General features: G+C 41.2%; 1 protein-coding gene across 4 annotated transcripts in view; it reads right to left on the bottom strand.

Annotated features, from left to right (window-relative positions):
- The window catches only part of LOC121600920 (protein Malvolio-like), an 82,465-nt gene that overhangs the window by 53,687 nt on the left and 12,521 nt on the right, over nucleotides 1-16,257 (bottom strand). For all 4 annotated transcript variants that reach the window (XR_006005917.1, XM_041929689.1, XM_041929690.1 and 1 more), the window contains exons 2-3: nucleotides 3,059-3,243; nucleotides 2,099-2,263 (exon numbers count right to left, since the gene is read on the bottom strand). Coding sequence is in view for 3 of the 4 variants with exons in the window: in XM_041929689.1 (XP_041785623.1) it covers nucleotides 2,099-2,263; nucleotides 3,059-3,243 (350 nt within the window). In the remaining variant the exon portion in view is untranslated. The remainder of the gene's footprint in view (nucleotides 1-2,098; nucleotides 2,264-3,058; nucleotides 3,244-16,257) is intronic.

Genomic DNA, 16,257 nt, shown 5'->3' with positions numbered 1-16,257 from the left:
CACACACACACATACACACACACACACACACACACACACACACACACACACACACACACACACACACACACACACACACACACACACACACACACACACACACACACACACACACACACACACACACACACACACACACACACACACACCACACACACACACACACACACACACACACACACACACACACACACACACACACACACACACACACACACACACACACACACACACACACACACACACACACACACACACACACACACACACACACACACACACACACACACACACACACACACACACACACACACACACACACACGCACGCACGCACGTGCATGCGAGCACGCACCCACGAAAGCGCGCACGCAAGCACACACCCCCCACCTACCATGATTGATTACGGCTATGTGTGTGTGTGTGCATGTGTGTCGAGACCCAAAAACCCGAGACAGATTTCGGCTCATTAAAAAAAAATATTGCCACTATATACTGAGCTACATGATGCTTAGAAAAAAATTGAAGCATCAAACATGTTCAAATAAAAAAAAAATAGATTAGTATTGGACGTTATCCTTCTCTTATTTGTAATAGGCTTCTTCACCCTCGATTGGCACGGGCATCGAATAGTCTCATCAGCAGCGGCACGAAATAAAATAAACCATCAATACACCGATAACACGTTAAATCCCAAACCAGCTTCTCCCGCATCGTCTGTAGGTCACACACAAATTAATAAATGTTAACACCCACCAATTACAAAACACAACCGCAATGGACATATATTAATCAACACATACACCACAACACCCAATCAACTTGCGGCGAAAGGCACGGGCAGAAGCGCAAGTAAGGTAAGGCAGGGTGAGGGAGGGAGAAGAAGCGAACAAAAAAATGGGCGCCAATATTTTTGAATTTTTTGACCGTTTTCTTTTTGCTCCGCCGCCTAACATAGTTCGTCCATTTCCCCAACAGAAGGCGCCAAACCTGCGCAGGCCTGCGCAGGAATCGCTGAAGTCCCGCACAGGGAACGGGCCAAAAGCTGCGCTAGCCAGCCTAGATTTTGCCCCATTTCCTGCGCAGGAAACTGCTCGAATTTGCGCAGCGGGTTTTGTTGTATGCAGGGGTACTGATATTAAATTAATGAAAAGAAATAAATTAAATAATCAAAAGAAAATATTAATTATAACACAAGCATTTCTTACAATGAGTAATGAGGTCTGAAGTTACTGGACCTGGATGTTTTAAAATTAAAATAAAACTTTGAATCATCAATGAAAACAATAACAAGAGGATTGAACTCAGGTCGACGACCATGGTACAAACTTAACACCATTACCATTCGACAATAACAACTTCATGAATAAGAAACGTTATCTTTCAGTTTTAAACCCTTCACATGTCGCACAATGAACAAATCGCTCTATCGACTCGCCGCCATTGCTGCATCGCATCGATATCTACGCACCGTCCCGATCAATTAGGTCTAGAGTGACTCTACAGACCGTTCAGCCTCGCTCCAGTGCTTGCTGGTCAGATCCAATGTTCCGCATGCCGGCTGTATTCAACACTGTTTCGGATTGCTTCGTCTTCAACATCTTAACTCAGTGTTTCAAGGAACGTCTCCGGCTTCTGCCGTGGCCACAGTGAACTGTGATTATAATCTTAATTTTGCTATGTTTTTTTTTGTAATCCATCCTAATTAGGTCATATAACCCGTTGAAGATTAACTTATAAATAATAATAATAATAATAATAACAATAATAATAATAATAATAATAATCATACGAATAATATAATAATATAATAATAATATAATATAATAAAAATAATAATAATACTGAGCTCCAGTATTAAAATTGGAATGATGTCGAGTCCTCAACAATATAATATATATATGATATGTATTATATATATATATATATATATATATATATATATATATATATATATATATATATATATATATATATATATATATATATATATATAATATATATATATATATATATATATATATATATATATATATATATATATATATATATATATATATAAGCAAAACTATGCGTCATAATCGTATTAAAATTATTACCGTTTAGACGAGAGAAGGTAGATTGCGATTGCAGTTCCAATAACTTCTTGCATATCAGATCCAATAATAGCAACTTCTACCATCAGCCAAAGTATCAAACGTGGGACTGTTTTGTATTGCTTACAGCACATCTCAGCTAGGTCCAATCCCGTTACAACACCAATTCTAAAAAACAAAATATTTTAGCTTTTAAAGGATTAATATATTAAGCAATATGACCTTCCTCGGACCTCCTCGTTCCTACTGAATAAAAAAAAGGAATAATATATGCAGTATAACCTCCCTGACTTTTCAGTTGAGTTGTTTTCAAGATGGCACATTAATATTGATATCATCCAAGGTGGATTTAAAAATATCGATATTTTTAATCCACTTTGAAGTCATCTCACCAATGAGGTAGCTTTGACAGAATAAAAAACATCGGCATGGTTGTCATGGAGTTATGAAGCATAGTCGTTGCGATGAATTTCAGTTTAGTTCACAAAGGTTTAGACCGCTGCCAGACACACCGAAAAACCATCGTAACGAAAAAAAGGAAAAATTAAAAATAACGCATTATAACGCTCGTATTTTCAGTCGATCGATTTTGGTCCACCCGTCCTTGAGCGAAATTCTATTGAAATTGCTGTTAGTATACTTCTGCAGTACAAAACAGCATTTTGACACAAATAAAACTTAAGTATTCCTGTTATTTTCAACATAATTAAGGACAACAAAACTCACATTTTGTTTAATTCTAATAACAATTTCGATTATCAAACTTTTTCGGTACGATGACTGTTTGGTGTGTCTGCCAGCGGCCTTATGAACCTTTTTTTTTTTTGTTTCGTTTTCAATTTATTCATCACATTCTCGGCATGTCAAACAACCCAACTATCGAATGCGAATCCACTAGTTGGCTCGCAATCGTAACGGAGCCAGTGAGGTCATACTGTGTATGGCATAGGCTGGTCTACTCACTTTACTGCTAATCGTTGCATTGCTAAGCCAAGCAGTGTAGCTCCAAGTAGCACCCATAGCAAACTGAATTTCGCCACAATTCCACTCTGTAAATCTGACTCGATGTTTCCCGGATCCAGATAAGCAATAGACATCAAGAACCCGGGGCCTGTAAACGCCCATAATTCTCGAAAGCTGAAATTAGTCTGGAAATAATCAACAACATCGAACATTGTTAAATCGCAACTAAACATTTGCTTTCCTTAATACTAACGTACGTTTAGATTTCCCAGAATCGTTTCTTCGCTGATCATTTTTTTTTGTATTCAATTTATTGCAAATTCATGTTACATGCAACGGTTTGCAGAATGGGTCAAATTTTTTTTTTTATATTTTTGCCATTATTTCATTATGGGCTTGTAAATTTTCTTTGATTCGTGGGACTATCAAAGGGTTAAACTTACATTGAACAAGGAACTTGCAGTTCAACATAATAAAACCAGTGTTATTCCGCATATATATTGTATAATTAACTATTTCTTGGACATATTTAAGGAGAGCAATTCATAATATTTTACAGTCAATCCTCTCTTATTTTAGAACCAATGAAAATGCGAATTAAGAGCGGTTTTTCGAATTGGAGAGTTCTCAGATTAAAGAAAGTTAACTGTACTAAACTTAAATATTTTCACATTCCCGTATTATCTAAAAGACGAATAGAAAATTTAATTGAAATAAATACAATAAATAAAGGCTGTCCCCAAGATAAAAATGGGAATCGAGAATAAATCGCATATCTCAAATTTCCGAAGTCGAATCACGAATCCTATGCCGCACACTCAGTTAATTAAAGTGTGCGGTTGACCACGCAGCATAAGAGAAATTGAACGGCTAGGTCTTTGGCACTTTTCCGGTTCTTCCGTAAGAGTATCGAACTTGACGTCGGAATCGTTCGAATCTCACAGGGGCCTGAGGCAAGGTGACGGACTCTCCTGTCTGCTCTTCAACATCGCCCTGGAAGCAGTGTTGTACCGTGGGGTACTGCTGGGGGGTTGCTACCGTGGGGCTTTTTACTCGGTAATTATTTTTTGGGTTTTTTTACCAGGTTTTACCTTTTTCGTTTTTACTTGGATAAATATTGGGTCTTTTCGATTGAATTGAATTTTTAATGCTTTTTAACACTTATAATTGAAATATTTCCATTGCATGTAAAAATAATTTTACATAAAATAAACTTTTCCATATTCTTATATGCAGTTTTGGCTAATACAAGGTTTCTTTGCCTACATATTTAATAAATGTTGTTTTATTGCTAACGAGATAATGATTCAATTCCTATTTTTTCATTGAAGATGTTGTACGATCAAATCTTGGTTTGTAAACGATCAAAACATTCAAAAGGACGACTTAATATTTCACAAAGTTTTCAACATCTTCAATCAACGAGAGCAAATAGATTGCACCCCCAAATCTGATTGCACCCGAGATAAGTATAAGTAACCTAATTTTAAATTGTTTACAAAGTATTTATCATTCTACCATAAATTTGGACTTCAATGAATTTTATAAGTGAATGAGAAGTGTCTTCTTCTTCTTCTTTTGGCGCAACAACCGTTGTCGGTCAAGGCCTGCCTGTACCACTTGTGGGGTTGGCTTTCAGTGACTTTTGGATTACCCCCCCCCCCCCCCCCCCATAGCAGGATAGTCAGTCCCACGTATGGCGGCACGGTCTAGTTGGGGCTTGAACCCATGACGGGCATGTTGTTAAGTCGTACGAGTTGACGACTGTACAATGAGACCGGCTGAATGAGAATGAGAAGTGTAGAGAATAGAAAAAGATGTAATAAAAAATATAGAAGATTTATGTATAGGCAAGTCAAATAGTCAAATGATAAGCAACCTAGGACGAGAGACGGAGCCAGAGAAAGAAAGCACAAAGTGCAGAGAAACGAGAGCGGGAGAGAAACGAATTGGAGCGATGATCACGAGAGACGAACGAAATCGGAAAGAGCTTTGGAGACGACGGAGGGAAAGAACGACACAGCGATCAGTTTTTGGACGAATGTTGACGAGAGCGGTCATAGAAACACCAAGCATCCCGAAAAACAGGAAATAGCAGTATAAGGAAAAGAAAAGAGAATAAAACAAAAGTGAAATGGAAAAAGAGAATATAATTGAAATTGGCGATGAAAGTTTCAGATAACACGACAAGAAGCTGTTTTTATCGAAAAATTACTTAATTTTCTTTAGATTTCCTACCGGTATTCAAAAAACCGATCTAGTCAGTCCGCGCCAGTAACCGGCTTGCTGAAATCAATTGCTCCTAGTCAAAAGTCTATTGCACGTAATCAAAAATAGAGGATGCTAGTCAAGAATCAATTGAGGATATTCAAAACAATTATGCTTATACAGGGTATTCGGGATAATTTTAACAGTTACATTTTTGTTTATAACTCGTGATCGAGTTGGCATAGGAAAACAAGCAATACGTCATTCGACAGCTAAAAGTGTACGGAACAAGCAGTGAAAAAATCCCGTGATAAAAAAATGCCAAAAAAGAGTACATTGTGGAAGCGTATCACATGCATCATGATGATCCGCGCCGGACGCGACAACCGCGACGTCATGCAGTGCGTGCAGTGTTCGCTGAACACGGTCAAGGCGATCCGGAGTGAGCTGGGAGAAAACAGCGACGACGACGAAGCGGTGGCAGCACGAAAACCACATTCTCAGCAGTGGGATTGCGAGCGGACCGACACTTTCTTGGCTGACCTCCAGGCGCGCGTGATGAAAAATTCGGGGATCGGAATTCGGCCGTTGGCACGTGAGATGGAGGTGGCACTATCCAGGATAAAAATGACCCTGAATGACGACCTCCGGTACTTCTCTTACAAACGCCGAAGAGGTCAGTTGTTGACAGAGAAGGGCCGCGAGCGTCGGTTGGGGAACGCCAAGAAGCTGCTCAACTTGCTAAAGCAACCCGTGGAGCCTGGCACGCTGTGCTGTGCTCTGATGAGAAAAACTTCTGCCAGGACCAGAAGGTTAACACCCAGAACAACCGGTGGCTGGCTTACTGCCCGGCGGACGTACCACGGGTGCCGCAAACCAAGTTCCCCCAGACGGTGATGGTGTTTTCCTGCGTGTCATCGGAAGGGGACTTGATGCGGCCCCACTTTTTCGAACAGGGGCTGAGGCTGAACGCGGAAGCGTACATTTCCATGCTGGACACCGTCGTGAAGCCTTGGATCACGAGAGTGGCCAACGGCAGACCGTACGTGTTCAGGCAGTATTCCGCTCCGTGCCATACAGCCTCCAAAACGATAAAATGGTTGGCGGCCAATTTCAACGACTTCACCGCGCCGAATGTGTGGCCTCCCAGCTCCCCGGATCTTAATCCAATGGATTATTTCGTGTGGGACGCGGTGGAACGGGACACCAACAGAACCTCCAGCAACACCAAGGCGGAGCTGATGGCCTTACCCCGCCAAACTGTCGCCAGGGCTTGTTCCCGGTTCCGGAGACGGGTGGAGGCCGTAATAGAAGCCGAGGGCGGATATTTTGAATTAAAATGAATAAAATACATGGTAAGCTACTATTTCTAAAACAAAAAAAAATTCCATGATGATTAATTTTGCAATATTTTTTTTTCTTTCTCCGAAGGTGACTGTCAAAATTATCCCGAACGCCCTGTAGTATGCTTATAGTATGTATAGTCTAAACTCAATTGAAAACCCCTGTACCTGGATCTGAGGATTTGTATCGCAAAACTGCGTCACACTTTTTGGACACATAGTCACTTTTCAGGGACATGTGGTCTGACAGCAGGGATTTTTTAATTTAAGATTTTGGGCGCTTACTGGTAGGGTTTTTGCTAACTGTATTGGCTTTTCATTTGTTTGCAAGCAAAGTTCTCATTCTCATCGAGTTCAGGTAGGGTATTGAACCTACTTCTCGCACCTACTTATAATTCGGGTCAACCCGGACTGGCTGGACCCACGGGACGGACTGATCCTACCTTTGCCCGACCCGATCCGAAATCGTTGGTGAATCTTTGGGTTAAATGTGGCCCTGTAGGTGTGAATTGACCCACCCATCATTAATACCAGTGCTAAAACGCCTTATGTGAGGAGTTGTAACTTTAATGTTTTCTATGTTCTACATTTAAAACATGTCATACTGGAATCACTTAAACTTCGTTCATCCATGCTTGGCACTCTTACTTCAAATTTCCTTTGGATACCATTCCATCATAGCCTTGTCATAGATACCAATTACATCCAATATGTAAAAAATCCCATTAGCTGTTGCGCAATTGAAAAAAACCCAATCTATCCTGGACAGTACGGTTTTTACCGGGTAATACCCTTAGATTTTTTCCCGAAATTTTTAACACCCGATTTGGTACATGAAAGGTATCATTCGAGGCGCGGGGCTAGACAACGACATCCGTGGCACGATCCTCTACCGGTCTCTCCAATTTCTTGGCTTCACGGATTACATCGACATCATTGGCAGGACAATAGCGAAGGTGTGTGAGGCGTACACCCGACTCAAACGCGAGCCGAGAAGAGTTGGATTGAATCAATGGGAAATGTTCGCTGAACAAGATGCTGTTGTGTGTTGAAGTGTGAAGTGTGTGTTGTTTAGCTCTCATCTTATTTGTGCTTTTGGTATGGATAATTGATGCGTTATTTGTCTTCCTCGTTGTAGACAGTGGTCTGTGCCAAAGTAGGTTACTGTTAGTGTGATTATTGTAGTGCAACAAATATTCACACAAATATTCAAAATAGAGCTGATGATGAAAAGTCTAATTTCTTTGTATGCATTTGTGTAATAATGTGGTGAAGGAGGAGTGTTTTATTAGTCTGCAATACTCGTTACATAGTGAATAGTTAGTCCGAATAAATTGTATCACGGATTAACTACTATTTTCTACTAACGATCCTAAAACATGTATTTAATGACCCCAAACTCATGAATCATCATGTGGTCCTTTAAAAAAAAAAATATTTTTACAGCGCTACAACCGCGGCTCCATAGCTGGATACAAAACTCCATAGCTGTTTTGCACACTTCTCTTGAGCTTTTAAAATACAGTGAACCCTCTCTTATTTGAGAGGCGATGGGACTGTCGAATAAGAGGGGTTTTCAAATTACAGAGGTTTAAAGTGAATGAGAGGTCCATACAAACAAGAAAGAGACAGAACATTTAGTATGCAGCCTTAACTGTTGCTATAGGAAACTGCGAACAGAATCGCTAATTTGAGCATACATCTTTCAATAACCATGGCAACACCATACTCAAATAAGAGGGATACAGATTTCAAAGGTTTTCCAAATTAGAGGGACAAAAATGTACTGGAAATCAAGGGACTGTGAAAAATGTTCAAATAAGAGAGGTTTCTCAAATTGCAGAGGTGTCAAATAAGAGAGGGTTCACTGTATTCCCCTTTATGCTTGCAAACTACCATCGCAACGATGCAGACATCCCTTTACCATTTCAAACATTACACCGAGTGGATCAAGTAGTCCATGATATGATTCGAAGCCCTGTATCGGCAAAAGAAGTTCGTTTAGACCGATTTCTTACTGAATCTTTGGAATTTAGCATACAGTGGTGGCCTTAAAAAAGACACCTCATATTTTCACCTATTATATGATTTTGCTGCAACATGGACAGTTCCCCAGACCACTTATCGGATGTTTTTTTTTTTTCATTTTTGTTGAGAACGCTCTACAGCTATGTCCCAGCAAAAAATCAAATCGATATCTTTTACAATCTCTTAACGCCATGCATAAATTAATATTACATATTAGTATTACATAATCTAGGCCAAGCGCTCTACGGTCCGGCTTATCCAATTTAAACATCAAATAAATTTGGAGAGGATACTATTGTTTTTCAGAATTTTAAAGTAACGAAATCATTCAAAAGTATTAGGAATGAATTTATAGAGAACATTTTGTCAGTTTTTCTACGTAATATCTTAATTAATAAAAGTGATAGACGAGAAACAAATGAATATCAAGGAAAAATTTGGATACAACTATGAGGAGAAGTCTTCAAAAGCATCCGTTTTTGCGGTTGGTTAACACAACATAAAAATTCATGTTTTAGACAACGAGCTTAAGACTACGTGAACAAAATCAATGGATAAGACAACAAAACGGGATGGTAGAAGACCGCGTCAAAGCTACCGGTTGTAATAAATTTATAACGATAGGTTTTACGCCAGTTAGGAATTGGCATTTTGTTCAAAGGTTAAGGCAAAGGTTAAGGAAACCTTAAAATCTTATATTTTATTACGAAAATGTCGTGCAGGCTGATACAATCCAGAAGGAATATTCATGTTTAAAACCGTTGGCCTTGTTAGGGCATCTACAAAGTTATGGGCGCTTATGACAAAATGTCTTACCCGGCACTCTAGCACCAATCGAACACGACATCCGACTCGAACAAACCCATATACTGTTACTGTTATATTACTGTAATATTACTGTTTCTCTAGTGTCTTTTGTACAAGAAAACTTAACAGTGGCGACGAGCCCGTAGAAGTTTGCAAAACCAGTGAAATTTTTCCCTGAACCGTGTTTTATAATCTACAATGGAAGGTGCTCAAGAAAACAATTCTGCAGCAGGCGGAGGAGAACCATCAAATAATTCTCGCCAACCATCAGAGCATTATATCCTCTATGGCACAACAGCTTCAATTGACGAATCAATCCATATAAAAATTCACAAATGTTGAGGTTGCACTTGACTCATAATCAAGTAACATGTCAAAGTTTGTTTACTACAAGGAAAACGGATAAACTCTCGACGCCTGGTACTCCCGTTACAGCGAACTTTTCGATCGGGATGCTTGCAACCTTGACAACGCGGGAAAAGTGAGGTTATATTTGCACAAACTGAGCCCACAAGATCACGAGCGGTACAATAGTTTCATATCAACAAAACTAGCTACACTTCACATTAGAACAAACAATACAAAAGGTGAAATCCCTGTTTGGCGCTACCATTTCTACGTTTCGCCGCATGTACAATTGGCTTCAAATGATACCGGGATGAGACCGGAATATTTCTACGCTCTCCTACGTATCTTTTAAAATTGGTGTACTGGGTTAGCACCGGGTTATTGCTTTGGCTGCTTCAACCTGGCCTCGCGGGATCTCTTTTAAGGAGTTCATCGACCTTAATCCTCGCTCCGTCAATGTTTGGCGACCCACTACTGCAGCATCCCATGCACCTTCTGCGCCTATTACTCGTGAATCAGATCATCCTTCATCGCCACCTTCTATCAACCACACGACACAACTGCGAAACGCTGATTTCACTATTTCGCCCGATCATGGTCCTATGAGCTTGCCTTATACGCAGTACTCTCAGCAAGCGTAAACCGGCTGATCCGGCTGAAGATTCTCATGAACTACCGACTTTACCCGAATTGATGGAAGCTAACCCTGATCCATTACACACAATCCGTCCGACTCTCTTCCGCCGTTAATATCTTGCAGCGAGAGCACTCTTGGCGCATCTCGCTCTCTCATCCCTTCGATCGATCGACTTAACATCTACTATCAAAACGTAAGAGGATTGCGCACGAAACTAGACGAGTTACGCCTCTCACCATCTGAGGTTGATATGGATGTGTTGGTGTTAACTGAAACATGGCTCGATGGCTCAATTCCGTCCTCTCTTATCTCGGAGGATGCGTATGTCATCTATCGTTGCGACCGAAATTCTCTCAACAGTAACCGCTGTCGTGGTGTTGGTGTACTCATTGCCTGCTCTTCCGTGCTGAACACGTCAACTTTAACACTGCCGTTCGACTCGCTGGAGTCTGTTTAAACAATTGTTAAGCTTCAAAACCTTGCAATCTATATCGCCGCCGTTTACATCCCACCCGATCTGCGTTCTTCCGAAAAAGTCCTTGACGATTTGCATGAGAGTGTTAGTTTCGTTGCTGGCAAACTTAAACCAAATGATCTTATGGTGTTACTTGGTGAATTTAATTCACCATCACCGTCGGCATCGTGCGTTAATCACTTCATTCCTACTGGCGTATCTCGTGAAAATGTTTCTCTGCTTGATGGAATGTCGGTAAACGGTTTGCTGCAATTATCTGGCATAAAAAATATACGCGGAAGACAATTGGACCTTCTATTAGCCAATGCTGCCTTCTTGGAGCGCTGCTCCCCCGTCATAGTTTCACCTGTTCCACTCGTCGCGCTAGACAATCATCATCCTGCTCTTGAGACAAGTGTGCTCCTTGCGCACTCTCGCCCTGCATCCTCTCAACGAATACTTACGGCTCGTATGTTCAATTTTAGGAAGCTGGACTACCAAAAGGTTCATCGTATTTTAGCTGATACCGATTGGTCCTTTATTGATGTTGACTGTAACATAAATCAAGCTGTAACTGCGTTTACTAATGTAATCACTTCCGCCTTCCCTTCCTGCTGTCCTCTCCTTAAACCCGCTCCTAATCCTAAGTGGTCGAACAGAGCTTTACGTTTAATAAAATCCGACAAAAACCGCGCTCAACGCGCCTACCGTTTAAATAATACTTTACACAATCTTTGTGTATATAAATATGCGGCTAAGGCTTATCGTCTTCTTAATCGCCATCTGTATCGTCGCTACGTCCGGCGTCTTCAAATGCGCCTCACTATTGATCCTGGGTCATTCTTTCGTTTTGCGAACTCTCGGCGAGGCTCTGCTAGCCTTCCATCCACCCTGTTTCTTGATCTGTCCTCTGCTACGTCCAATCCTGATCTATGTAACCTGTTTGCCAAACATTTCTCTAGTGTATTTGTCGATCCCAGTTCTTTTAAGGTTCCTTTGGACGTAGGCTTGTCATACACGCCCTCGGATGTGATATCATGTAATTCAGTCGTTGTAAGCGAAAGTCTAGTAAAATCCGCTTTATCCAAACTTAAAACTTCGTTTTCACCAAGCCCCGATGGCATCCCTGCCTGTGTTTTGAAAAAATGTGGCAATACCCTCACTCCTATTTTTACTCGTCTTTTTTCTCGCTCGCTTAGTGCCGGGATTTTTCCTAGTCAATGGAAACTAGCTTGGCTTATTCCCATTTATGAGAAAGGTGATCGCACACTAGCATCTAACTACAGAGGCATTTCTATTATTTGTGCGTGTTCTAAAATCCTCGAGTCAATTGTCCATTTATCTATAATGCCTTGTGTAAAAAAATATATTTCTACGGAACAACACGGCTTTATGCCCCATCGCTCAGTGTCCTCCAACCTAATGTGTTTTTTGTCTTCTCTATATCACAACGTGTCTACTGGTAAGCAAGTAGACACTGTCTATATCGATTTCAAAGCAGCATTTGGCAGTATACCTCTATCATTACTTGTTGCTAAGCTTCGAAGACTTGATTTCGGTGGCTCTATATTGCCGTGGTTCAACTCCGTTCTTGAGAATCGTTCATATGTAGTTAAAATCTGTGGCTCTTTCTCTGAATGTTTTCTTAGTTCTTCGGGTGTCCCACAAGGTAGTATCCTTAGTCCCTTACTGTTCATTCTCTTCCTCAATGACTGTACTTCGATCCTTCCTCCTTTCGGCTTCTTGCTAGATGCGGATGACGTTAAAAATTTTCTTCCTGTATCTTCTAGAGAAAATTGTCTAGTCCTTCAATCCTGGCTCTGTAAATTCTATACATGGTGTGCTTCTAACGGTTTAGTTCTGTGTCCTGAAAAATGTTCTGTCTTCTCTTTCTTCCGATCCTCTACAAGTATAACTCATGCTTAAAGTGTCTGTGATGCCCCTATTCCCCGTGTGTCCTTGTCTAATGGATCTTGGCGTCTTCTTTGACCCGAGTCTCTCTTTCAAAGAGCACACGGACTATGTCATCAACAAGCCCAACAAAAGTCTTGGTTATATTTGTCGCATGTCCACTGAAATTCGTGATCCTTTTTGTCTTAAGTCCTTTTTGTTGTTGGGTCCGTTCCGTACTAGAATATGCCTGTGTCATCTGATCTCCTGTCCAACTATCTCTGCTCCAAAGGATTGAGAGGATCCAGAGACGTTTTACAAGGATCGTATTTCGTAGGTCGCTGGGTCATCACTCTATTCCGCTTCCTTCGTATGACGATAGATGCACCCTATTAGGCCTTACCAAGTTGGAGCACCACCTCTCGGTTGCTCAGGCTTCTTTCGTTGCTGGCATTTTGCTCCATACGATTGATACTCCTTCCCTTCTATCGCGCTTACATTTGTATGCACCTTGTCGCACCTTACGTTATCGTTTTCGTCTCCAGTTACCTATATGTCGTACACGTTTTGCTCGCAATGAGCCTTTTGTAAGAGCTATGTCGTCTTTTAATAGTACTTCAGATCTGTTCGATTTCAACCTATCCTATCCTGTCTACCGATCCCGTCTTCGCTCCTTTTCCGTACCATAAACTCCTTCGCGAATAATTGTATACTATAGTCAGTAAGCACTATTGCTGTAACCCAACGTGGTCGAGCAACTAATAAAATAAAATAAAATAAAAATAAAATAAAAGATGACGTAAATGATTATCTGGCATATTACTGTAAGGTGAACAAATTGTGTGTTGATTTTAAACTTTCCGAGCTAACAGAGGAATAGTTTAAATTCTTGATCTACGTGGACTTTAGTGAAGCAGCGATGTAGATATTCGTATGAGGCTGATCAACAAACAGAACGAAGCACAGGACATCACGCTCCAAAAATCGTCGAACAGTGCAACAGTCTCGTAAACCTCAAGCAGGACACTGTGCTTGTAGAGCGACCATCGTCAGTGTAGTACGTTGCTAACAAAGGTTCATCACAGCCACCACGCGATTCCAGCGGAGGAAACAAACAGCAGGACCATCCTCGTACTCCTTGCTGGTCTTTTGGTGCAATGAACTTCCACAAAGATTGTCCGATTAGAAACCAAAAATGGAAAGATTGTAGTAAAATTGGATATTCCGAGGGATACTGCGCCTGTTTCACATCAAAGGCAACCACCAGTGCTCCAGCGCATAAGGCACCGTGGAAGAAGCAGTATAAACAGAAGCAACTGCAAGGACAGACTTCGAAGATAGTGACAGTCAACCATGTCACTCAAGAAAGGACGTTCGTCTCCGTTCATCTGAACAACGTCCCCCAATGACTGCAAATTGACACCGGATCGGACATCATCATCATCTCACATCAGGCAAGGAAGCAGTAAAACTAGCCAATTGCAATGCTATCACAGCGTCGGGCGACCCGTTCCAATTAGCGGCGGAGCTGGAGCGCAGCATCACCATCACGAAACAGCGTAAGTGTTTTGTAACTGATTCGAACGTCAATCTTAACGTTTATGGATTGATATGATGGACCGTTTTGGACTGTGGAACGAGCCAATCACAGCTTTCTGCAACCAGATCTGCATTCCGAAGACGACAAACATAGCAGAACTACGGCCTCGTTATCCAGACTTATTCAAGGACAAAATGGGGTTGTACAACAAGTCAGCAGTACAACTTACGTTGAAGGGCACGCCCACACCACTATTTCGTTCAAAGAAAACCGTTGCGTACATGATGGAAACTGTTGTTGAAGGTGAGCTGCACTGTCAAGGAAGTCTTGGCATCATCAAAAAGTAGATTTTTCTGACTGGGCGGCACACATCGTCGTGGTACGAAAACCGAACGTCACCGTTCGTATTTTTGCGGATTTCTCGACGGGGTTGAACAACGTGCTGGAGTTAAATAATTATCCTTTACCACTGCCAGAGAATATCTTCGTAAAAATGGCTAACTGCGTCATTTTCATCCATATTGATTTGTCTGACACCTACCTACAAGTACCCGTAGACGAAGCAAGCTAACCATTCCTAACCATCAACACCCGGAAGGGACTGTTTCAATTCACACGTTTGTCACCCGGCATTAAATCAGCTGCAGGGGCATTTTAAAAGTTGATGAAGACGATGTTCACTGGGCTCAATAGTACCACAGGGTACCTGGACGACATATAAGTTGGCAGACGAAACGAAGACGAGCATCAGTCAAAGTTACATCTTGTGCTAAACCGTTAACGAGATTAAGGGTTCACTGTACGCATTGAAAAATGTAATTTCAATATTCGCCAAGTCAAATATCTGGGACAAATCCTTGATGCACAACCCTACAAATAAAGAGCGGGATATTTTATCATGGTGTGTGTAAAAACCTAAAGTAAGCGGAGAAACGGTGTGAAATACAAGGATGCTAGAGCGCGTTTTGGTTTGTACACATTTTTGACACTAACACTGTTACAAATGTGTAAATGTGTACGTTTACTTTCCGCCAGTGCGCTCAGTTTGATCTGCTCGCAGCGCTGTGCTGATATCGGCGTCTCGCTTGCACTGCTGCACCGAAAGTTCCTCTGTGTGCTCACGTTCTTGCTACCACACGAAATCGTCAGTACAGCTCAAGGATCCGCAGCGAGCAGCCGCACGTGTGTCAGCCTAAGTCCTGGATGCTAGGTGTTATGATTTTGTAAAGTGTTCAAGTGTTGTGCAGCTTCAAATAAAACTGCGCGAATGATTCGTAATGCATGTTATGTACATCGCGCAGCTTCATTTCGTACCGTTTTTACAGTAATCAACGTGTACAAAAGGATCTACGTAGATATTCGGCCACTTCAACATTTGCGTTTATGGAGCGATCGATTTTATTTTAGTTAAATATTGTGTATAAAGTTATGTAAATCTGTGAAATCGTGTAAAGTTATGTAAATGTTTCAATAAAGTGATGAAAAAAGATCTACGAGTGTTTGTTTTTTTGTTTAGCTTTAGATAACAAAAAAATACGCAGCGAGTGTGAGCGATCGCTGAACGAAAAAAACGCACACAGCGTAACACGAAAGAAACTAACTCAAGCACACGAAAGGATGCTCGCGCATGGGCGCGAGCATTGAGAGAGCGCACCGTATATTTTGTATGGAAGTGGGAGAGAACCGTGGTGCTCGTTCCCTCCCCTTTTTTTAAGCCTAGGAAATCTTCCATCGGCTTAACTCTAGGTTTTTACGCACACTATGTTAAAAATTACCCACTCTTTACCTGTAGGGAAGGCATCCAGACAGATCCAGATAAAATAGTACCAATTGTGAGCATGCCACCGCCGTACGACATTCCAACGCTGCGATCATACCTTGGAGCCATAAATTATTATGGCAAATATGTCCAACAAATGCGTACACTCCGTCAGCCCATGGATG

The sequence above is a fragment of the Anopheles merus genome, unplaced genomic scaffold, assembly GCF_017562075.2.
Source record: "Anopheles merus strain MAF unplaced genomic scaffold, AmerM5.1 LNR4000011, whole genome shotgun sequence".
NCBI classification, from domain to species: Eukaryota; Metazoa; Arthropoda; class Insecta; order Diptera; family Culicidae; genus Anopheles; species Anopheles merus.
Note: the sequence above shows the minus strand (reverse complement) of the source record. Positions and strands in the feature narration are given on the sequence as shown.